Genomic DNA, 25,112 nt, shown 5'->3' with positions numbered 1-25,112 from the left:
AGTCAGATCCATTTTCTAAAAATGGGGCCAAAACCATATAACTTGAGTACCTCCTCCATGTAGGTCCAGGAAACCGAGTCAAATGCCTTTTTAAGATCCAGGGCCACCAGAACCCTGGTGTCCTGGTCCGTAGGAGGGATTTGCAGATGAGTGAAAACCCTACGGATATTGACATCAGTCTACGTCCCCGGCATAAAACCAGTTTGATCTATGTCAACCAAAAATGGGCCTGGTGGCTAGCACTTTGTCAGAATTTTTAAATCGTAATTAAGGAGGGATATAGGGCGGTATGCTGAACAATAGGAGGAATCTTTTGCCGGCTTTTGAACAAGGACTATGTGGGCCTGCGACATCGAATCAGGTAGAGATCCTGTCTCTAAAACTAAGGGCATACAGCTTATGAAGCCATGGGGCCAAGTCGGCAATGTACATTTTGTACCAGTCTCCTGGGAGTCCGTCAGGACCAAGCGTCTTATTAGGTGGTAATGAGCGAATTGCCGTTTCTATTTCGGCAATCGAGATGTCAGCTTCTAATAGGGCTACATCCTCCCCCGTCAGACCAGTCCGCGGAGAAAGGAGAGGTGCTCAGAGGATAGCTGCGTAGTAGTGGATTTATATAGAGAGGAGTAAAATGTAAGAAATTTGTTAAGGATGGCAGATGGGTCATAAGTCACACCCCCTGTCTCAGTGTGTATAACGGGTACAACCGTCTGAAATTTGGGGTCAGCCACCAGGCCGGCCAAAAGCCTCCCGTTCTTGTCCCCCGATTCAAATATTCTGGCTCTAAACGACCTTTGCGAGGAGTTAGTCACATTAGATAAGTGTATAGATAGCGCCCTTTGAGCCTGTGCCAGGGAGGAGTATGCCCCAGGAGAAGGATCCGATGCAAACTTCTCTTCAGTCATATGCACCTCAGATTCTAGGTCCCTAGTCTCAGAGGTAGTCCACCCTGGCAGCCTTTATTGCAGAAATGTAATCCCCTCTTATAGTCGCCTTGAAGGCGTCCCATGTCACCTGTACAGTGGACACATCGTCATTGCAGACCCAATACTGATCAATTTTACCCCGCATACTCTCCTCCACCCTCATCTCGTAGCCAGTGTGTCGCAAGTCTCCAACCCCCTCCACTCTCCCTCTCTCCAAGCTGCAGAATGCCCTCTAGAGAGGAATGGTCTGATATTCCCGCAGGCAAGTATGTTGCCGAGGCTACATATGGAAGCATAGCTGGGGAGCAAAGGGCCAGGTCAATTCTGGAGCCCGAGCGATGGACCGCAGACAGATGGGAGAAGCGCTGCACCTGTGGATTTTTCCACCTCCAGACCTCTGTGAGCTGCAAGGTCGTGGTCCAGTGTCCCAGATCTGGATCCAGCAGTCTGATCGGGTTGGAGGTGTCTAGAGTCCGATCCAGTATGCCATTGAAATCACCCGCTAAGATAAGTCTCGTTACCATATGAGGAGCCAACTTGTCACACACCGCATGAAGCACAGATGTTGAGAAGGGGGGCGGAACATATACGTTCACAAACGCAAACACCTGGGCCTCCACAGTCAATAGCAGTATGACAAATCGTCCCCCCGGATCCGATATAACTTGTTCAACCTGGCAATTAAAGGATCTGTTCGAAAGAATGGACATCCCCCTAGTATAGTTAGAATATGTGGCGTGAAAGGACTGTCTCACCCACCTCCTGCGGAGGGCCAAGTGTCTGCTGCCCGTCAGATGGGTCTCTTGGAGGAAGAGAATGTGCGGCTTGTGCGCTTGTAGATACTTAAACATTAATGCTCTCTTGAAGTGACTATTAAGACCACGCACATTCCATGACACCAATCTAAGCTCTATCTAGCAGATATATACATAACAGGGTAGCCCACCAGAGGGAGGGGGGAGAGCAATCCGCTCTGCCCCCCCTACCCCCCACTAGGATACGACAACCAACACCCACACATGGACAATATTACCTTCATTCATATATATATATATATATATATATATATATATATATATATATATATATATATGTAGTATCAGAGTACGATAATTCAGCAGCAAGCAAATAACCCCTGCCAACCCACCAGAACTATTGGAACAGGTCAGCTTCATCCTTAAAAAAAAAAAAAAAAAGTCCATGCCCGAAACTTAGTGCAGGGCTAAAAACTAGGTAGTTCAACCTCCCAATTACCTGGGAAGTGCGACTTACAGTACTTGTGCTGGAGACAGACTCGGGAAGAAAAAGAACAAAAAGAAAGGGGGAGGGGGACAACAACCATAGGTGTAAACCTTCTTCCAATCTTCATTGCTCCGTTAACTCCAGGATGGAAAAAATAATGACAGTAGTAGGCAGCAGCACATTTATACCTATGGTAAAAAAAGTAAAGTCTTAGGACAAAATGCTGCACTAGGCGGACATTATGAGCCATATCCAAGGGGAACCGTTCTCTGCAGGGTAGAGAACCAGGAGTCCGCCTCCTCCGGGGAGTCAAAGAACTTCGTGGTGCCAGCGTGTACCACTTGTAGCCGGATGGGGTATAACATACTGTAGGGCAGGCCCTTTTCTCTGAGGCGCCGACGGATGTCTTGAAAGGTTTTCCTCTTCTGTAGATCTGCCGAAAAGTCAGGATAGAGGTGGATTTTGGCGTTTTCATACTTGAGATGGGGATGCTTCGTGGCTTCACTCAGGATGCGGTCTCGGTCTCGATAATTACGAAACCGTACCAGAAAGGGTCTAGGTGGCGCTCCAGGTGGTCGGCGGTCAGTTGGTACTCTATGTGCCCGTTCCACCACATAGGTCGGCGAGACAGGTGCCAGATCCAGGATACGCTTGAAGAAAGCTTCAGCAAACTCTGCAGGCCGATCGCCCTCAGATCCCTCTGGCAGACCAAGCACCCTCACATTATTTCTCCTTAGGCGGTTCTCAGCATCATCTGACTTAGCCACCAACATTTTAACCGTGCTCTCCAGCGCCACAATGCGATGGTCGTGGTTGGCAGTTAGATCCTCCGCGGCCGAAATGCGTGATTCAGATTCTGTGATGCGGCCTATGATCTTGTCCAGGTCAGCCCGTATGCAATTACATTCCTCCGTTAGCTTGTCAATACGGGTCAGTAGTGAGGATCTACTGTTTTCAATGGCAAGTAGGATCACCGCCGTGTCTCCAGAGGTTGAGGCCTCCAGGGCAGATGGGCCTCCCTGCCTCGCCTCCACGTTCATTCATTTCAGCCAGCCAAGCATGAAGCTTGTCTGCTAGTAAGGTGTCAGATCGTTCAGCTTGCGCCGGCGGTTGCTTCTTGCTGGAATGCGGGGTAGCGGATTTATTCTTTGCCGGCATGGATGGAGAATGAGGATCAATGCAGGTAATTCCAATACGGAGGAATAGCAGGCCCGTACTCACAGGGGCTATGAGGGCACCAATACAACTAGGGTAGCCAGGCGTGCGGACACTCAGTGGCAGAAGCAGTTACCTCCCTCCAATAATTGCAGCTGCAGAGTGGGTATGTGATAGTAAATGGAAAGGTTAACAGGTGTAATAATGACTGATGTAAGGTCAGCAGCGTCCAGGCCGTGGCAGGAGCTAAATCAGGGCACAGAGGAAAAATTGAGTCATCTAGGAAGTCTCAGTACACAGGTTCCCCAGACCAGGCACAGATACCCCACAGGGCCCCCAGGCCGGATCAGGATGCGGTTGGGTAGGTCAGTGGAAGGCACACACCTCCACTCGAACGGGCCGGCCGCGATGGTCCTCCGCGGGCGGCCGCCGTAGGAAAGTCCAGGGATGTGTAGGCTTCACTAGGCCGCAACGAACCGCGGCCTCTATTTTCCACCCCGAGGGTCATCCGAACCACCGGGGGACTCAGGAGGGACTGCCCAGAGGGATAGGAGGATGGATGAGGGTCCCCTACCTCTCTATGCACCTCGATGGCGGCGGATGAGTCCAGGCCCAGAATCGGCAAGATGGCGGCCACGAGTCTCTGGCGCAGACCTTCCCTCGGGCCGGCAAGAGAGGAATGTGGCACAAATCACAGCTCCGAGCACTGCAGGGCCCCCGGGTGAGCAGCTTGGAGAAGTGGCCAGCTCCTGTGAGGTCAAAACAGGCAGGATGGTGGCGGATTCAGCTCAGGATTATTGGAGCTCTTAGAGAAGACGTCCGCTCACATCTGGACACACCCCCCGCACACACTTATTTAAACAGATTGTACCACACCTGTGATGTATTGCTGTGCATGTCAGAGAGCAATATTCCCAAGGTCAGAGCTCACGGTTAACTCTACACTGACAACTTGTCAAGGCTTTTAATCACTTGTCTACTAGGCACTTTTACCCCCTTTGCAGCTTTCAGCGCTGTCACTTTGAATGACAATTGCAAATCAAAAAATACATTTTTATCTTTTTTTCCCCCCACACAGATAGAGCTTTATTTTGGTGGTATTTAATCCCCACTGGGGTTTTTAAATTTTTGCTAAATAAACAAGGACCAAAGAAAACAAAAAAATAAAAAACTTTTGTTTGATATAAAATTGTGCAAACAGGTAATTTTTCTCCTTCACTGATGTGTGTTGATGAGGCTGCACTGATGGGCACCGATGGGTTGCACTGATGAGGTGGCAATGGTGGGACTGCACTATCAGTGTACAAGTCCCTTTTACAGACGTCAGTTATCGGTGCTCTTCTCCCCGTCTCAGGCTCCTCAGTGCTGATAACCGGCTTCTGTTTACACCCATGATCAGCTGTGATTGGACACAGCTGATCACATGGTAAAGAGCCACTGATTGACTCTCTACCTCAATCTGTGATCAGCAGTGTTCTGCGATCAAAGAGCGGGATGCCCATGGGCATGTGGTGGGTCCGATGACAGGAGGGCTGTCATAGGATGGCCTCCCGCAAACTAACTGGCCGCGCTGTAGCCATAATTCGGCTATAGTGCAGTCAGCAAATGGTTAAAGAGTTGCCCTATGGAAAATTTTAGGTACTGTAGTTTGTCACCATTTTTACGAAATTTTGAATCTTGACATGTTTGTTGCCCATTAACCAAAAATCGTATTTGTAAGTTCAGAAGGAGTCAGCAGAAAAGTCTGCTGGATGATCCGACTGAAAGAACAACCAGGTAGTCAAATGTCTAAGAACAGACCCGAGTCTTCTGGTTTAAAGAACATCCAATTTCTTTATTTCACCAAAATATTTTATGGCTTTAAATTCCCCTCACCCCGATACTATATTGTGTTTGTGTGAGCTAAAATTTATTTTACTTGTGAAAATGCACATTTTATGAACAGCTGCGCAAATATGATGTGACATAAAAACAATTGCAGTAGCCACCATTTTATTCTCCAGGGCCTATGTTTTCATAAGAAAATATGACTGGGGGGGGGGGGGTTCTAAATTTTCCAGCAAATGCTGATTTTAACGTGTGAAAAATGAATTTGCTGACAGAGTATTCGTGATTACAAACTGGTTTACGGTTGGATAATTACTTTAAAAAAAAAAAAAAAAAAAAAAAAACATACCATAAAAAACTCCTTTAACTATATTTCTATATCAAATGATCGGGTTTTAGCATTCCTACCAGCCTGCACATAAAGTTAAACTTCGCCTTTTGTTTTATAGCCTTGTACTGTTTGTTAATGTCCTTGTAGAAAAGAAAAAAAAAAAGGTGATGTGAGTATATATATTTAAAAATACTTTACATCCCACCTCTTGATTGGCTGTGTTGTCCTCAAGGAAATCAGCATCAATAGCTGCCCACTCAGACACAGTCCTAGATATATATACAAAAAATAAATAAAAATTATGAACACTTGACATAAAGAAGGGGATTTATCAAAGCAAACAACGATGTGAACATTGCAGTAACTTAAAGCCAATCACTGACCTTGATTAAGCAAAGCAAAAAAATACACGTGTCCGATGTTTGTTACACGTCATTAAACATTCCATTATATAACAATATAAAACGGCAAAAATGCAAAGAAAACAGATGATCATCATGCCTTAAAAAGTGTATTGCCAACGGTTCCCAAAAGCCTCAATATGCATTAGTGTGTCTTTACAGGATAAGCTCACATTTAAAAACATTTTTATATATAGGATTAGCACAAGTGTCCGCCCCAGCTGCGGTTGGGGCAACTGGGTGAGCAAGGAGCCGCAAAAAGACTTGAACGCAACTCCACTGGTTGCTATGGGCAATGGCACTTGCTACTATTGCACTGAATGGCAGGCAGAATGCATACGTCCTTTCCCATGTTTTACTTCCTCAATGGTGATTGAACAAAGCACAGTTCCCCGGCTTGATCAAACATCGGTTGCTGGGGGCAACAGCTGACAGGTTAGTTGTGAACAGGTGATCCCGGACGAGCCCCCTTATGTAGCCATGCCCCCTTAGGGGTTGCTGCATGTAGTGTTTCACCTGTCACTCTGCCCAGCCAGACATCCATTTCTCAATCACTCAGACATGGAACAGGCCATAGCTTTGTTTTTTATTGAGGGGATTAAACTTGTATAGGAAATTGGGAATTATGGAATGCCCAGAAACAGTCAGTGCAAACTTGCTCGGGACTTCTATATACTCTCCAGTATATATACTTCAGTCTTCTCTCCAGCACTAACTTTTGCTCAAGCCCTCTTATCCTTCACTCCTCCAGCACTTCACTTGCTGCAGACCATTACTCCACCAGAATTTCCCTTGCTGTAGACTGTTTCTCCTCCAAACTAGCTAGCACAGCATGGTTAGGCCTGACATGAACTCTGCCAGGCCTGAATGAACTTGCCTTTTGTGGGCAGGGACCGCGGGCCCCTGTGGTGTAGAATAGTTCAGGTACTAGCTGAGCCTGGCTGCAGTGATCCCTCTCCACTGCCCTTTTCACAGTTCTTTATTCTGTTTCTGCACCCATCTCAAACTGCAATCTCCCAGTTCTCCCGACACTGCCTCACTCACCAGCACGTCACTTGCTTCGACCAGTTGTCTACCCTGGAGTCTCTTAGCACTGTTCTCTTCTGCTGTCCTCTACTTGCTGTCTCATGTGCCTCTTTCCAGGATCTCTTCTCTCTTCCCAGATTTACGCGAGCCCTGGCCCAATATCACCCTGCCCCAGACTCTGGAGTTCCCTGTGGGTCCCGACAGCCTCCACACTCTCACTCCAGCTCTTCCACCCAACAACTCCTCCCCAGCTGGGCTGACCAAAGGTATTTTTTAAGGATGCCTGCCCCCCCTGCAAATCCAAGATGGGGATTGGTCAAGGCTCCTCAAGATACCCCAGGCAGCTCTACCTCTCCTCTCCTTCCAGCACTTTCTAGAAGAGGTAGGTGACAGTGATGCTATCTGTGAGTCACCCTGCCCTGCCCTAGGCCACTCCCAGCCCAGAATGAAAACAAACAGGCCTAGCCACCAGCTACACCTGCCTAAATATTCTTACTCTCCAAAAAAAAAAAAATCTTCACTCTAGTATCTAACTAGAGGGTGCTACATATACACATATATATTATATTTATACACACATACACTGTATAATAAAAAAATATTTGCACATACTGTTGGGACTGTATTGGACAGGGGATGAGCAGTGCCTGGTTTTCTCCACACATACAGCTTAGAATTAAGGTCAAAGTTCTATTCTGGTCTCATCAGACCAGAGAATCTTATTGCTCACCATCTTTGAGTCCTTCAGGTGTTTTTTTTTTTTTTAGCAAACTCCTTGCGGGCTTTCGTGTGTCTTGCACTGAGGAGAGGCTTCCGTTGGGCCACTCTACCATAAAGCCCCGACTGGTGGAGGGCTGCAGTGATGGTGGACTTTCTACAACTTTCTCCCACCTCCATCTCTGGAGCACAGACACAGTGATCTTTGGGTTCTTCTTTACCTCTCTCACCGAGGCTCTTCTCAGTTTGGCCGGACGGCCAGCTCTAGGAAGGGTTCTGGTCATCCCAAACGTCTTCCATTTAAGGATGCTCTTAGGAACTCTTAAGCCCCGTACACACGAGAGGACTTATGTCCGACAGACTTCCGAAGGAGTTCTGCCGGAGTTCTGACAGAGTTCTGACGGACTTTTCGACTGAGCGGACTTGGCCACACACAATCACACCAAACTCCGACGGATTCGAACGTGATGACGTACGACTGGACTCGAATAAGGAAGTTCATAGCCAGTAGCCAATAGCTGCCCTAGCGTCGGTTTTAGTCCGTCGGAATAGCATACACACGAGCGAATTTTTCGGTAGGAACTGGGTCCGGCGGAGTTCCGTCGGAAAAATTTGAAGCATGTTCCATTTTCTAAAGTCCGTCAGACTTTTGCGAATCAAAAGTCCGTTGCAGCCCACACACGATCGAATAGTCTGACGGAATCATTCCGTCGGACTTTGGATGTTGAAAAGTCCGCTCGTGTGTACGCGGCATTAGGAACCTTAAGTGCAGCAGAAATTTTTTTGTAACCTTGGCCAGATCTGTGCCTTGCCACAATTCTGTCTCTGAGCTTTTCAGGTAGTTCCTTTGACCTCATGATTCTCATTTGCTGACATCCACTGCGAGTTGCGGGCATGTGCTTTTAGTAATGAATATGGGTGCAACATGTTATTAAAGATGAATTTATCCTTTAATATTTATTAATAAATGCTTAATTTTGCTCATATACTCGCCTTTTTCTCACCATCCTGTAGATAGCAAGATGTGTCCAGCGTTGGATGGACAGCACTGGAAACTCACTAGTGGGCACTATTCTTTGTTCTCTACCAACACATGTGCAGTCCGTTCTTTTAAGGTGCTTTCAAATCATATCGAGGCATGTACTGGCTATCAGGACTACCGGGAGTTTCTCAGTGGGCTGATGGCTCAGTGGGCCGGTTTCAATGACCGCTTAATGGCTGCGCGTTAATTTTAGCACCGCTGTACCGCCCATTTCGGCTCTTTCTGCCCCCGATTGGTTCTTTCCAAACACTGCACACATCTTTGGCCACCTCCAGCCTGCGCTTTTCCATCACTGCTCGACTTCCCCGCCACCCCTCTCTTCTGACACCTCTTCGGGTTCGTCCAACAAAACTCTGCCATCTCCGACGGCCCCCGCGCGATAATTATCGCTGTGAATTTAAATGAGCCGGAGCCACCCATGTGATGTTCTGAGAGCAGCCGACAGGCAGAGAAGTCCCCCTGAGCAGACAAGGGAGGCCGGAGGATGACGGCGCTGCAGGAACCCATCCAGGTAAAAAAAAAATACTGAGATGTGCAAATAATACGAGCCTAAAAACATTTTCAGCAAAAAATTCATATATAAATCATGCTTATAATTAAAACCAATTATATCCAAACTATGTCCATGGTTCTAAATTTGCTAGTTTTTTTTTGCAATTTGACAACAAACCTTTTTGTCCTCTAGCGAGACTTCAGATTTCTGGTCCTTATAGATGAAAAGATATACAGCTAGAGATCACCCCCAGACCCAACACCTGGAATCAGACCCCCCACAGAGTACCTACCCATCAAGATCCTCCTGGTGTTGATGCCTCTTCTGGTCTGGTTCAGGCTCTTCAGTCAGAATATTGCTGTTCTCATCCAACCCAAAAGAAGGTCCCGGTGGCCTAAAATCATAAATACCATTAGTGACCAATCCAACCACTGAAATCCATAAACCACACAGAACAGCCCAGATGATAATTAAGACAACCTGCACTCCCGTACTGTGAAAGCTATACCCAAGAAATGCAAGCAGTGCGCAAAGCACTAGTCACCTTTAGGCTCCCCTGAAGCTGATCTCTTCCTGGTTTTGTTCTGCACTGTGCAAAGCAACCGTCTTAGTAGAGGAACGGGGCTTTGCTTCCTCATGTCAGAGCAAGCGAAGAGCACAGTAGCGACATCAGCAAATCTCACTTCCAATCTGCAGTGCCTTAGATCTTACACTGAAGATAAACCATTATGAGGCTACATGGGGGGTGCAGCAGTGCACCGTGCGTTTTCAGCAGAAATTCAGCACAAAAACGTTAAAGCGTTTTCATGGTACTGCCTGGGCACATTCAAATCACTTGCCAACCGGCTCGTGCACATCTACGTCGGCAAAGTGGCTCATTCCCTTGAAAAAAATGCCACAACTGTACGCCGGCTTCTTTAGAGCCATAGCAGGCGAACGTCCTGCGCACGGCAGGCGACCCGATGTGCGTGGCCGGTGGGAGCCATCGGTGGCAGGCGTGTGTGTAAACATGCAAATCCCCATTCTGTCAGGCGAGGAGAGACAGATGTGTTCCTACTAAGTAGGAACAGCGATATGTCTCCTCCTCTAGTAAGTCCAATCACACTAGTGTTAGAAACACACACGCGCGGGAACACTTTTAAAGCGGTAGTAAACCCGCTGACGCGTTTTTTTCTTCTACACCTGTAAGGCAAAAGGCATAATGAGCTGGTATGCAGCGCATACTAGCTCATTATGAAATACTCACCTTAGAACGAGGCGTCCATATCTCACCTGGTCCACGCCAAGGTAGCTGGCATGTTGCCTCGGCATGTCTTCCAGGTATCGCAACTCCAGCGCTATGAGTGGCTGGAGCTGCGATGTCACTCCCACGCATGCACGCGGGAGACTTCCGTCAGGCAAAGTCCATCGTCTGCCGGGCTTTCAGCCGAGAATCCCCTGTGCTTACCTGTAGGTAAAATTTTTAATTTTTACTATACAACCGCTTTAACCCCTTGATCGCCCTCCAGTGTTAACCCCTTCTCTGCCAGTGACATTTATACAGTAATCAGTGCATTTTTATAGCACTGATCGCTGTATAAAAGTCAAAGGTCCCAAAAAAAAGTGTCAAAAATGTCCGATCTGTCTGCCGCAATACCGTTAAAAATCACAGCTCGCCACCATTACTAGTAAAAAAAAAAAAAAAAAAAAAAAAAAAAGAAGAATAAAAATGCCATAAATCCCCTATTCCAATTCGTCCGCCGCAATGTATCAGTCCCGCTAAAAATTGCTGATCGCTGCCACAGTAAAAAAATAAAAATAAATATCCCCTAGTTTGTAGACGTGATAACTGTTCCACATTGGCCTAAACTGATGAAGAAATGTTTTTTTTAAAAACATTTTTGGGGATATTTTAGCAAAAAGTATTTTTTTTTTCCAAAATTGTCACTCTGTTTTTGTTTATAGCGCAAAAAAAAAAAAAAAAAAACAAAAAAAAAACAAACGCAGAGGTGATCAAATACCACCAAAAGAAAGCTATATTTGTGGGGGGGGGGGGGGGCGTCAATTTACCCAAAAATGGCCTGGTCAGGAAAGGGGTAAATCCTTCTGGGGCTGAAGTGGTTAAGGGCTGCCCTATAGTAGATGTATTGCTACAGGGTGGCACCTCTTCGCTCTTCCGGGTAGGGGGGCGCGCACGTGTGCTGCTGCCGGGCTCATTCCCACTGTCAGCACACACACACACACAGTGGGAGCCCAGTGGCGGATACCACTGACCCTCCAGAGGCAGATCGCCGCTCCGTCAGTAGGGAAGGCATGGATCCCGTGTCTTCCCCTAGTAAAAGCACATCGCGCAGTACATATAAACACTGGACAGGTACACATTTAACCCTTTGATCACCTCTGTTAACCCCTTCCCAGCCGGTGTCATAAGTACATTGACAGTGCATATTTTTAGTCCTCATCAAGGGGTTTGTCAAAGTTTGAAGCAACTCCACCTAAGTTCTCAGAGCAAGGCATTCATCCTGGGGTAGGATCACGATGTACTGGACAATGTCCAGCATCAGACATAAATATTCCAACCTTTGGGTTGGGACTAAGGGTCTCTAACTAGTTATCGACCGCCGCAGTTGTACTGAGGCAAGTTGGCTCCTCTGAGTGAATCACCGTCATGCGCGCGCCCATTCGCGGGCACGATCGCTCCAGAGACAGGCAGAACAGGGATATGTGTGCGTAAATACACAGATTCCCATGTTCTGTCAGGGGAGTAGAGAGAGATTTTCTGTTCCTAGTGATCAGGAACAGCGATCTCTCTTCTCCTCCAGTCAGTCTCCTCCCTCATACAGTTAGCAACACCTCCCAGGGAACACTTAACCCCTTGATCGCCCCCTAGTGTTAACCCCCTTCCCTGCCAGTGACATTTATACAGTAATCAGGGGCTCTTTTTTACTCTGATCGTGATAGAAACGTCAATGGTCCCAAAAAAAGTGTCCGATCTATCCGTCCCAATTACACTAAAAATTGCAGATCACCGCCATTACTAGTAAAAAAAAATAAAATAAAAAAAATGCCATAAATCTATCCCATAGTTTGTAGACGCTATAACTTTTGCACAAACCAATCAATATACGCTTATTGCAAAAAAAAATTTACCAAAAATAAGTAGCAGAGTAAATATCGGCCTAAAAGGGGAAAGAAAGTGGTTTTTTTTTTGGCTATTATAACAAAAAGTTAAAATATACACACACACACACACACAATATATACCAACAAAAGAAAGCTCTATTTGTGGGGGGAAAAAGGACGTCGCACGACCGCGCAATTGCAGTGACGTATGGCAAAAAATGGCATGGTCATTAAGGGGGAATCCTTTCGGTCCTTAAGTGGTTAAGGTGAGCGTGCATTTCACCAGGTGGCAGAGCACTTTTCAATGGTGTAGCGGAGCACAGAGTGAATTAAAAATTTAAAAGCATTTGGTCTTATTTCACAGAATAAGAATCACCTGAACTTTTCTTTGACACTTGGCTACATTATTACATGACCGTTATTACTGACTGAAACCCTAATTTTTTTCACCTTAATGCATCCTATGTGAAAAAACTTCTGCCAGTCACCGGCCACCCAACACCCCCCCTCCAGTTTTACTTACCCATGCCCACGATTCCCATGCCGGAGACACACTGTCCCTCTCTGCACGGGGTCCCGGCACTTGATTGGATAGATTGATAGCAGCGCAGTCATTGGCTCCTGCTGCTGTCAATCAAATATAATGAAGCGGGCACCGGGGCCGAGGCCGGCATTCGTGTCTTTGGGCGCAAATGCTGGACTCAGGAGCGTGCCCTGCAAAGGTAACCCAAACCCAAGGAGAGCGCTTCTCAGGTTATCTGAAGGGAGGAGGAGCTGCCGGGGGACATTGGGGGCCACACTGTGCAAAACGAGCTACACAGTGGAGTTAAGTATGAAATTTTTATTTTTTTTTAAACAACAAAGGACTGACAACAGTTTTACCATTTTTAAATTTTATTTGGGAAACGCTATCGCACAGTGTTCATTTATGTTTGCACCCTTATGTGCAAACACGTCTAGCGATAGCAGCATCCTTAAGTTAGAGCGGCCTTTTTCAACCAGGGCGCCTAGGTGAATAACACCAGTTGTCATTGAAAATAGAGAATGTGATCACAGCACATACTTGGTTTCTTTGCAGCATATGGTGGAGTTCTCCAGTCCATCCACATTGGCTGTATCCTCTACCTCCATCCTATCATCAAGGCTCTCATGATCAGAGTCATCCTCCGAGGCGCTGGGAAAGGGATACCAATTACAAGCAGAACAAAGAAATGTCGTCTTACACACAAAAATAATACCTACTGTGTCCACCGGACATTCAATAACACGCAATGCCAGTTATTGCGTACTATAGTGATGAGTTCTGAGATTGGTCACAGCAATCACATGGTAGAGACGAGGCCAATCACAACCCATCTGTACCATGTGAATAGCTGTGGCCAATCACAATAGTAAAAAGACTGAATAAGTAGACAACATTCAGAAAAAAGATGTTCACAGTTCTTAGCAACCTGTGTGTAAAAGTAAAAAAAGAAGAAGAAAATCCTCATCACCTTCCCATAGTAGTACATGGTTACTATGATACAGCTGTATTTCTCTGGTCACTATGTTTAAATAAAATTTAGTGTTCTTTCTTTTTTTACATACAGTCACCAGTGACCCTGATCACTGCCACACCAGTTATTTGACGACGTTGTACTGAATTGGTAACTGCAGTGTTAATTTTGTCAACTAAAAACACAACCAAAACTAAAAGGGCAAAATTAACACTGCACTACCACATATATACGTAGGGGGCATCTACTAAGCTGCTGAAAGAAAAAAAAAAAAAAAGAAAAAAAAAATGTAAGAAAAAGGCTTTTCTTTCTTAATATTTAGACCTCTTTCACACTGGGGCGTTTTTCAAGCGCTTTAGCTTAAAAAAAAAAGCACCTGTAAAGCACCTGAAAGAAGCCGCAACTGCAATCCCAATGTAAAAGCCCGAGTGCTTTCACACTGAGATCCCTTTCAGACTGGGGAGCTGCGCTGGCAAGGGCATCAAAAAATGTCCTGCAAGCAGCTTCTTTGCAGCGCTTTTGGAGCGGTGAATGCACGGCTCCTAAAGCGCCCCTTCCCATTGAAATCAATGGGAAGTGCCTGAAAAGCGTCTGCAAAGCAATTTTGGCAGCAGCGCTTTGTGGGCGCTTTTAACCTTTTATTTGGCCACTAGTGGGGTGTTAAAAGCGCACCAATAATGCTCGAAAACGCTGGTAAAGCGCTGCTAGTTTAACCACTTCAGCCCCGGACCATTTTGCTGGTCAAAGACCAGACCACTTTTTGCGATTCGGCACTGACAATTGTGCGGTCGTGGGACGTGGCTCCCAAACAAAATTGACGTCCTTTTTTTCCCACAAATAGAGCTTTCTTTTGGTGGTATTTGATCACCCCTGCGGTTTTTATTTTTTGCGCTATAAACAAAAATAGAGCGACAATTTTGAAAAAAACAATTTTTTACTTTTTGTTATGATAAATATCCCCCCAAAATATATAAAAAAAAACATTTTTCCCCTCAGTTTAGACCGATACGTATTCTTCATATTTTTGGTAAAAAAAAAAAATCGCAATAAGCCATTGATTGGTTTGCGCAAAAGTTATAGCGTTTACAAAATAGGGGATAGTTTTATGGCATTTTTATTAATAATTATTTTTTACTAGTAATGGCGGCGATCAGCGATTTTTATTGTGGCGGACACATCGGACATTTTTGACACATTTTTGGGACCATTGTCATTTATACAGCAATCAGTGCTATATAAATGCAGTGATTCCTGTGTAAATGACACTGGCAGTGAAGGGGTTAACCAGTGGGTGGCAGTGTAGGGGTTAAGTGTTCCTAGGGGTGTGTTAACTGTTGGGGGCTGGGCTTTCATTTAGTGAACACTGATCTCTGCTCCAATCACATGGAGCAGAGATCAGCGTCACTAGTTGCTAGGCAGAATGGAGAAATGCTGTTTACAACGGCATTTCTTTATTCAGCCGCCCCGTGAGACGATCGCGGGTAAGCCTGCAGCGATCGAGTCCGCGGGTCCTGCGACCGGACTCACGGGGGTCCCGACCAGCACAGGAGCGCGCCGCCGCCGATGCGCTCCCGATGGCAGGGCGGCAAATTTAAAGGGACGTACAGGTACGCCCATTTGCCTGCCCGTGCCATTCTGCCGACGTACATCGGCGTGCGCTGGTCGGGAACTGGTTAAGCGGCGCTTTATTAGCGTTTTTCGGGCGCTGACATTGTGAAAGATAAGGCTTCTTTCAAGCACTTTAGAGACGCTTTTTTTTTTAAACGCTAAAGCGCCTGAAAAAGCCCCAGTGTGAGAGGGGTCTTAATGTTGGTAATATAATCAGGTATATTTTCAAGTTGTACTTCTGCTTGTCAAAAAGCAATAATTTTTTATTTGCTCATGAAACAATTTATAAAGACGGAATATATCACAACGGCTAAACCTGTGTCTGTGGTGTGTGTTCAACCCTCACCCACTTCAGCCCCGGAAGGTTTTACCCCCTTAATGACCAGAGCATTTTGGCGATTCGGCACTGTGTCACTATAACTGACAATTGCGCGGTCGTGCGACTTTGTAACCAAATAAAATTGATGTCTTTTTTTCCCCCCACAAATAGAGCTCTCTTTTGGCGGTATTTGATCACCTCTGCCTTTTTATTTTTTGCGTTATAAACAAAAAAAGAGCGACAATTTTGAAAAAAAAAAAAAAAAGCACAATATTTTTTACATTTTGCTATAACACATATCCCCCAAAAAATATATTAAAAAAAACAAACAATTTCTTTCTCAGTTTAGGCCATTCTTCTACATATTTTTGGTTAAAAAAAAAAAAAAAAAAAAAAAAATTGCAATAAACGTATATTGATTTGCGAAAAGGTATAGGGTCTACAAAATAGGAGATAGATTTATGGCATTTTTAAAAAATGTTTTTTTTTAGGAATGGCGGTGATCAGCGATTTTTAGTGGGACTGCGACACTACGGCGCACAGATCAGACACTTGATATTATTTTGGGACCAGTGACATTTATTCAGCGATCAGAGCTAAAAAAAAAGCCACCGATTACGGAATAAATGTCACTGACAGGGAAGAGGTTAAACACTAGGGGGGCGATCAAGGGGTTAAATGTGTTCCCTCAGCGTGTTTTGTGGGGGGGTGGGCTACCACTGACATGACAGATCACTGTTCCCGATGACTGGGAGCAGTAGATCCCCATTATGTTACTAGGCAAAAAAGGGAAATGCCTAGTTTACATAGGCATCTCCCCGTTCTGCCTCTCCTAACCCCGAACGCGGGTCACCGGAGGACAGAGTCCGCAAGAACAGCGGGCACGCTCCCATGGCGCACGCACGTGCCCGCTATCCCAGGATTACAAAAGGGACGTACAGATGCACCCTTTTGCGCACCCGTGCCATTCTGCCGACGTACATCGGCGTGTGATGGCGGGGAAGCGGTTAAGGCGCCATTTGGACCTAGGTGTTTTTCTGCTCTAAGCCTCAGCTCTAAAAACACCCAACAAGACAAATCCCATTCATTTCAATGGTCCCTGCTCACATCTGAGCGTTAGGTCGCTTAACCATTTCCCGCCTGGCCTATAACAGAATGACGGCCAGGCGGTGGTTCAGTTATCCTCACTGGGCGTCATATGACGTCCTGCAGGATAACAGCCGCCGCGCACTGCGGCGGTGTGGTGTGTCAGTCTGACACACCGGTCTCAACGGAGGCTCTTTACCATGTGATCAGCAATGTCCTATCACGGCTGATCACAATGTAAACAGGTAGAGCCGTTTCCTCACTCACTCGGCTTTTCCTCACTCACATCTGACAGACACGTGTAGAAGAGAGACAATCAGCGGCTCTCCTGACGGGGGTCTGTACTGATTGTTTATCAACGCAGCCCCCCCTCGTATCCTGCCCAGGACCACCATCATGCCACCCAGGAACACCAGTTCTGGCCATCCACACTGGACACCAGGTATGCCCCCCCAGACCACCAGGGAAATGCTAATCTGTGCCAAAGCAGCTGCCAATTAATGCCCAGGCAGCTGCCAATCAGTGCCCACTCACGATGCCTACCACTGCCAGTGCCACCAGGGATGCATAGCAGTGCTCATCAGTGCCACGTATCAATGCCCATCAGTGCTGCCTATCAGTGCTACCGATAAGTACCCATCTTTGCAGCCTTTCAGTGTCCAGTGTCACCCATGAGTGCCCATCAGTGCTGCATATCAGTGCCACCTATCAGTGCCACCTATCAGTGGTGCCTACCAGTGCCCATCATTGGTGCTAGTCCATGCCCGCTCATTGGTGCTGCCTTATCAGTGAAGGAGAAAACTTACTTATTTACAAAATTTTATAACAAAGTTTTCTTTTTTTTTTATTTGTTTAGCAAAAAATAAAAAAACGCAGAGGTGATCAAATACCACTAGGGCTGAAACGATTAATCGTTGTCAACGATTTTCATTATCGATTAGTTGGTCCCCACCATGCAATCCGCGGAGCGGTCCATGGCCTTAGGAAAGGCCGCGGCTTCGGCCTGGCTCCGGAGCTGGCAGCCATCTTGGTACACCCAGCGGCGGTGCGCTGCGCGCTGACGTCATCCCCATCGCAAGTTGTTCAGCCTGTGTCAGCCCAAGTGAATTCTGGAGGAGTCACGCTGGATGCCTTGTCTGCCCACATTCAAAACTTCTTTTATGCAGGCACCACTACATATTAACTAATCTAACCTACTAACTATCTATTAGATAGTAGTTAGTTCTCTAATCCCATCTAAGCCTTTCCACTTGCTCGGCACAGCCACATAGTTATACCTTTTCTTTAAATAAACAATCCCCCCCCCCAAATAAAATGCAGCTTATTACAAGCATAAAAACATAGCATATCACTAATGATTTGCACCAATAGGCGTCATCCCGGTACTCATCACCGCGGTCTGTTTGGAGGAACTTTGATCGGTGGTGAGCTTGGCGCAAATCATCAGTGATATGCCGACTATGTTTTTCTGCTTGTAATAAGCTGCATTTTATTGGGGGGGAGATAGCGTTATACCTTTTTTTTTAAATAAACAATTGATCCGATCCGTGACCCCGATGCGAGGAATGATCCGATCCGTGAGTTTTTTGATCCGTTGCACCCTTAGTCTGCACCTTCCCCCCTGCCTGTCCGTTAGAATCCTGTGTATCCTCCCGTGTCCTACGCATGCACCATGTCCATGAGCACGCAGCTATGCCTGCTCGCATTCTCCACCCAGCTGACGTCCCACCAGCAACGTGCCTGCGCTGCTTTCGGCTCCTCCCCCCCTCTACCCAGTAGCCTTCCGATAGACCCGCCGCAGTGCGCAGATGCGGCAAGCCCTCGCCGGGACGCTTTCCAGCGCTGCCGTGACTGGAGGTTGTGTTCTGCACATGCGTGCATCCATCTCCCGGCTTTGGGGTGCCCTTCGCTCCATTCGGAGGAGTCGGCCGAGTCACGTGTGGCGGGTCCGGACTGAGACTCCGCCCCACACCACCCCGGCACACCATGAAGGGGTGAGAAAACCCGAGACACCGGAGGGGAGCACTGAGAGGAGGTGGGGCAGTGACACCATGTGAGAGGGGAGGAATGTGTCATCTATACTATATATACATACATATATACACACACACACACACACACACACACACATACATATACTCCCCTTTTTATATTTTTTTTTTTTACCTTTACACATTTTATACATAAACAATATTTATAATAATTCCTTTTTTTTTATATTATTGTCCTCAACAATGTATACTTTTTTTCTATGGAATAAAGGAGGGGGGGGGGGGGGAGTATTTTATAGGTCTATTATTCTCTTTATATATACACCAGGGCTCGACAAAACCCGGGCGCACAGCTGGGGGTATCCTGTCTCCGTGAACCCCCGCCCCCCCGGCGTGATTGCGTCGGGCCGCGCCGCCGGTAATTGAGCCTGCGGCTTTGAGGCCTTCTGCGATCCTATGTTTCCTTCTGGAATCTGGTGCCCTCTTGTGGTGGCCGTTGGAATGACAACCAGCAATGCTAATGGAGCTTCCCCGGCCTGCCAGCCTATCTCCTTCCCTTTACTTAGAACCCCTAAACATTATTATATATTTTTTATTTTAACACCCTAGAGAATAAAATGGTGGTCGTTGCAATACTGTCTGTCACACCATATTTGCACAGCAGACTTACAAGCGCACTTTTTTGGGGAAAAATTATTTATTTAATAAAAATAAAAAAAATCAGACAACAGTAAAGTTAGCCCAATTTTTTTTTAATATTGTGAAAGATAATGTTTACGCCGAGTAAATCGATACCCAACATGTCATGCTTCAAAATTGCGCCCGCTCGTGGAATGGCGACAAACTTTTACCCTTTAAAATCTCCATAGGCGACGTTTAAAAAATTCTACAGTATTCTACACTAAAATGCAATTTAAAAAAAATTCGTCATTTGAAAAAAATAAAAACGTTTTTCTAAGAGCTATGGGCAATGACTTGGAGACAGGTGGGGGGCTGGGCGCTATCTTCCCCTCACTCGTCTCCATGTCAGGCCAGGGACAGGTCCAGATCGCCGTCACGGACCTGGCTCCTAACTTTTTTTAGCTGGCTCCTAGATTCCAAGCAAATTTGTCAACCCCTGATATACACACATACTTGTATGAATAAAGCAGGGAACCTGACATTCACCATACTTTCTTTGCGGGTAATAGTACCCCATCATTGGTGTTTTATTCTGCAGTTTGAGTTTTTTCATTATTACTTTTAAATTAATGGAAAACTGGCATATTACGGGTTTTTTTTAAATGATTTTATCCGATTAATCGAAAAAATAATCGGCCGATTAATCGATTACAAAAATAATCGTTAGTTGCAGCCCTACCATACCATGAAAAAAAAAAAAAAGGTCTATTTGTGGGACCAAAATGATAAAAATTCTGTTTGGGTACAGTGTAGCACGACCGTGCAATTGTCATTTAGGCTGGGTTCACACTGCTGCGGCTGGGAGACCCGGATGTGATTCGCACCGCACTGCAGTGCAAATCACATCCGATCTCTGTGCGATGAGAGTTCAGCCATACAGATAGTATACAGATAGTATGGCTGAATTCGCATCGCACCCACCCCAAACTCGCACAGGACCCTTTTTTGGTCCGCAGCAGAATCAGATCGCATGGGTGTTCACACCATGTGATCCGATTCCTGTACGAGTCTGCAGATCGCACTGCGATATGCGAACTGATCTGGGGGTGTCATTAAGATTTCACTGACACTCCCAGCAGTCCGCATAGGGCAGTGTGAACTGCTGGCGGGAGTCATGCGATGCAGGAAAACGCAGCGGATTTGCGGGGTTCCCGCATCGCTCCGGTGTGAACCCGGCCTTAAACAGCGACAGCGCAGAAAGCTGAAAATTGGCCTGGTATAAGTACCCGGTATTGAAGTAGTTAAAGCAAAAACGCCCGTTGCCCAAAAAAGTACATCATACAGCTTCTTTTTGGCAGATGACAGGCGTTTTACTGTTTTTACATTGATGACCTATTAACCCTGAAAACGCCTGAAAAATAACACCTAGATGTGAACGGAGCCCAACACCATAGATAATAACAAAGAATTAAATTTTTACTCCAGGGAGTATATAAATGTCTGGCAATTCTAAAGAAATAATGCATAAAAAAATTTAACTAAAAACACATTCTATTTTAGTCTACTAAAAAACGACAAAAACAATTCACATGACTAAAATATGACTAAAAGTAAAATGGCATTTTAGTCAGACTATAACTAAGACTAAATCTAAATTGGATGTCAAAATTAAACACTAACAGTATAAGTTTATGAACGTAAAAGCAAGCGTCAGGGCGCCTACACGTGAAAACATTGGATTGCGATACACATTTACAGATTGCCACGTACGCCGGAGAGCAATAATTCTAACACAAGACCTCTTCCGTAGCACTAAACGGATACCTATATGGGGCTTTTGAAGCGTCGCCTATCTAAAATATAGGGTACTGGAGGGTTTGTCGCCATTTCACAGGAGCACATAACATTAAAGGGGTTGTAAAGTAAAAATTTTTATTTTTTTAAAATAACAAACATGTTATACTTACCTCCACTGTGCAGCTCGTTTTGCACAGAGTGGCCCCGAACCTGCTCTTCTGGGGTCCCTCGGCGGCTGTCTCTGCTTCCTCCCGCAGGTGCTTCTCACGTTAATGCGAGCTCCCTCGCATTGGTGAGAAGCACCTGCGGGCGCGCTCCCGTGATACAGCCGGCGGCTATAGCCGCTCGCATTATCACAAGGCCCCGCCCCCGGCGCGCTGCGTCATTGGATGTGATTGACAGCAGCGCGAGCCAATGGCTGCGCTGCTTTCAATCCATCCACTCCAGCCAATCAGCGGCCAGGCTGAGCGGCGAAGAGGACGGCGGGGGCGAGCGCGGGATTTTCGAGGGGTCAGGTAAGTAAAACGGGGGGACTGGGGGGCACCGGCAGTGTCAGATGTTTTTTCACCTTAATGCATAGAATGCATTAAGGGGAAAAAACATTTACCTTTACAACCCTTTTAACATTTGGCATGTTGGGTATCTACATACTCTGTGCAACCTCTTCTTTTATATTTTACTAAAAATTTATTGCGTTTGTTTGCCCTAAAATTCGATTGCGTTTTATATTGAAATTTTGCATTTCCTAGACCTTTGCGGCAATATTATGCGACTACCACCATTTTATTCTCTAGGGTGTCTGCTTTCAGACAATAAATCATATTTGTGGGTTTTGCCTAATCTTCAGGCCTAAAATGTTTTTTTTTTTTTTGTTTTTTTTAATGTGTGCACAAAAAAAATTAAAAAACACACAAAAACGACCCTGGCAGCGAAAGAGTTAAAGTGAAGGTGATGAAATGGAAATCTAGTGGTTATAGAAAATAGGTTAAGAAATTTGCACGGTGTCGCACCGCAACGTCTGTCTGATCATAAAACAAATAGTCCTGGCCAATAAAAAGCAAAGGATGATGGTCTTACCAAGTCACCATGGATTTCTCAAGCCGCTTCTCTCTGGAGGAACCGTGTTCAGCCTTCAAGTCAAACGATAAACAAAATGAGAAGCGGACATTCTTCCCCCCCCCCCACACACTTGTGTCACAGAAGAGAATGGAGAACAAAAGAAAGATAGGCAGCTAATAGGGCTGAGAGAAAAGAAAAAAAAAGGCGATAACGAAAGACAGATTCTAGGAGGAACAGCTTTGACATTATGAAAATTATATATATATATTTGTTACTGTAAAATCCCTTTTTATGAGCTCCTCGAGGGACACAGCTCTTCAGAGCTCCTCGAGGGACACAGCTCTTCAGAGCTCCTCGAGGGACACAGCTCTTCAGAGCTCCTCGAGGGACACAGCTCTTCAGAGCTCCTCGAGGGACACAGCTCTTCAGATTCTTGACCATAGGGTTATATCGCCACCTACAGCCAGGCATAAAAAAAAAAAAAAAAAACAAAAAACACTGCACCACTTATGGGTGGTCCTAGCTGGTATAACCCACCTCTCCGCTATAGAAAAAACAGTGCCAGGGGTATAAACGTAAACAAAATATGTTTTTCACAAGGGTGTCGTGTCCATCATCAATGAACTCCAAGCAAGGGCTATTACAGTAACAAAAAATCCCATCGACTCCTACGTTCATTGAAGGTAAACAGCCGATTGACCAAAGTGGTGTCTCAAGAAAGGGCAGAAAAACCAAAAAACAAGAAAACGTAAACCAGTGGCCTGCAAAAACTTGGCAGCCAAAACACACATTCGAAGATGCGACACACAATGCATAAAATTTATGTATGCATTTTTATTTTATTTTTTTTGGGCCAGTTTACAACACATGCAGTCCAGTGTGTTTTTTTCTGCATCCAAAACAAATGGAAAGTAGTTTATATGGTTTTGAATGGCGTAGTCCACACCAGTACTTGCAGGTCCAAAGCGTTGCAGTTAAAAATAAAAAAGTACAAGTTGCATTTTTCCTGCACTGGAACGCTGTAAACTGCATAAAAAACACACCAGAACGCTTTGGAACAGACATGTTCTTATTTAAAGTGGATGTAAACCCACTCTCATCCTTTCTAAACTAGTGCAATATTGGTTATCTAGAAGGATATACACGCCTGCTGCATGTATACTTATCTGTCAAATGTCTCCCCTCTGTCTGCTAGGAGACCCGAAAAAACTGCAGATTCTGTGGGTGGGTCTGTTGTCTGGAGCTCAGTGGGTGGAGTCGTGATGTCAGTAGACTCCCCACCCACCTCTACACTCCCCTTATCAATATGCATTTTCTCCTGTGTATTTCTTACACAGAACTTCTGCTATGATCACTAACATCCAGCGAAGTCCCCACATGACTTCAGCATGCCCAATTATGCTGAGGTGTGGAACAGCCAATCCTTGCAGAGCAGCAGAAGAAAGGAGTGGGGGAGGGAATTAAAAAATAATGCATGTCTCTTAGGCTAGTGCACAATATGTAAATCACCTGTCACTCACAGCAAGGGGGAGGATTTGACAAAGTTTTCTCTGTCAAGATGTATCTCACTGAACAATAAAAGAGGATTGCTCAGAGCTGGATTAACTCTGTGGCAAAACTGGACTCAAATGATAGGAATTCTTATACTCTACATTATGACATCAAAAAAAAAAAAAAAATTCGGGTTTACATCCACTTTAAGGTTAAAGCGGAGGTCCTGCCGCTATAAATACTGCAGCTGCCGACTTAAAATATGGACACTTGAATGAATGATTTGTATAGTGCTGCAATGCGAACTGAATCGCCTCAAGGCGCTCGATCTGTCCTGGTAGGTCTTACGTTTTTTTTTCTGAAGGCCTGATGATTTTCTTCCATGCGGATGTAAGTTGGTAGAACGTTCCATAGCCGTGGTCCTTGGACTGCGAATCTTTGTTCTCCCTTTGATTTGTAGCGGGATTTGGGAATGAGGAGGTTTTGGTTGGATGAGCGGAGACAGTGATTGGGTGTGTAGTGTGTTATCTTCTCGCGCAGGTATTAAGGAGCGTTTCCTTGTATGCATTTGTGGGTGAGGCAGAGGGTCTAGAATGTAATCCGATTCTTTACGGTTAGCCAATGTAGGCTCCTCAGGGTGGGGAGATGGATTCCCAGGTTTTTTTTTTCCTATTATCAGTCTTGCCGCCGTGTTTTGGATGAGTTGTAAGTGCGCAAATTGATATTGGGGTAGTCCTATGTAAAGAGAGTTTACCTAGTCGAGTCGGGAATTAATGATTCTTCCAACTACTGCTGCTTTGTCCTCAGTTGGAATGAAGGGGATGAGTCTACGTAGCAGGCGGAGATGATGAGATCCGCTGACTACTGATCCAATTTGTGCATTGACATTTCTGAGTCAAAGATGACTCCGAGACTCTTGGCTTTGGCACTTGGAGAGATGGTCTGTCCAATGATGGTGGGAAGAGTCCATGGGGTCTTAGTTTTGGAATTTTGTTTTGCGTGTAGGAGAAGCTCTGTTTTTGATTCGTTGAGTTTGAGGGAGCTAGTGGTCATCCAGTTTTCTATCAAAGTGAGGCATTTTTCTAGTTGCTGATGGTCTTTTTTGTCTGGTGATGCGAAAGTAGAGTTGAGTGTCATCAGCGTATGAGTGGAAGCAGAGGTCTGATATTCTGATGATTTTGAGGAGTGGGCAGATGTAGATGTTGAAAAGCATAGGTGAAAGTGGTGAGCCTTGAGGAACTCCACAAGAGATTGCTCAGGTTTCAGAGGTGAAGGCTCCTAGTTTCACCATTGTAGATCTGAATCTGAGACTCCTGCTACTTCTGCGAGGCGGATGAGTAGAGTATTGTGGTCCACTGTATCAAAAGCTGCACTGAGGTCCA

General features: G+C 45.6%; 1 protein-coding gene across 2 annotated transcripts in view; it reads right to left on the bottom strand.

Moving 5' to 3' along the window:
• The window catches only part of LOC143995810 (DNA topoisomerase I, mitochondrial-like), a 171,528-nt gene that overhangs the window by 88,835 nt on the left and 57,581 nt on the right, over positions 1-25,112 (bottom strand). Inside the window, exons 6-9 of one of the 2 annotated variants that reach the window (XM_077490522.1) lie at positions 22,258-22,310; positions 13,326-13,436; positions 9,453-9,554; positions 5,687-5,750 (exon numbers count right to left, since the gene is read on the bottom strand). In XM_077490522.1, coding sequence (XP_077346648.1) covers positions 5,687-5,750; positions 9,453-9,554; positions 13,326-13,436; positions 22,258-22,310 — 330 coding nt within the window. The remainder of the gene's footprint in view (positions 1-5,686; positions 5,751-9,452; positions 9,555-13,325; positions 13,437-22,257; positions 22,311-25,112) is intronic. The other variant, XM_077490523.1, reaches the window with a different exon arrangement.

The sequence above is a fragment of the Lithobates pipiens genome, unplaced genomic scaffold (genome assembly GCF_037356315.1).
Source record: "Lithobates pipiens isolate NorthernLeopardFrog02 unplaced genomic scaffold, aLitPip1_a1.2 Scaffold_19, whole genome shotgun sequence".
Classification (NCBI taxonomy): domain Eukaryota; kingdom Metazoa; phylum Chordata; class Amphibia; order Anura; family Ranidae; genus Lithobates; species Lithobates pipiens.
This window is presented reverse-complemented; position numbering and strand designations above follow the sequence as displayed.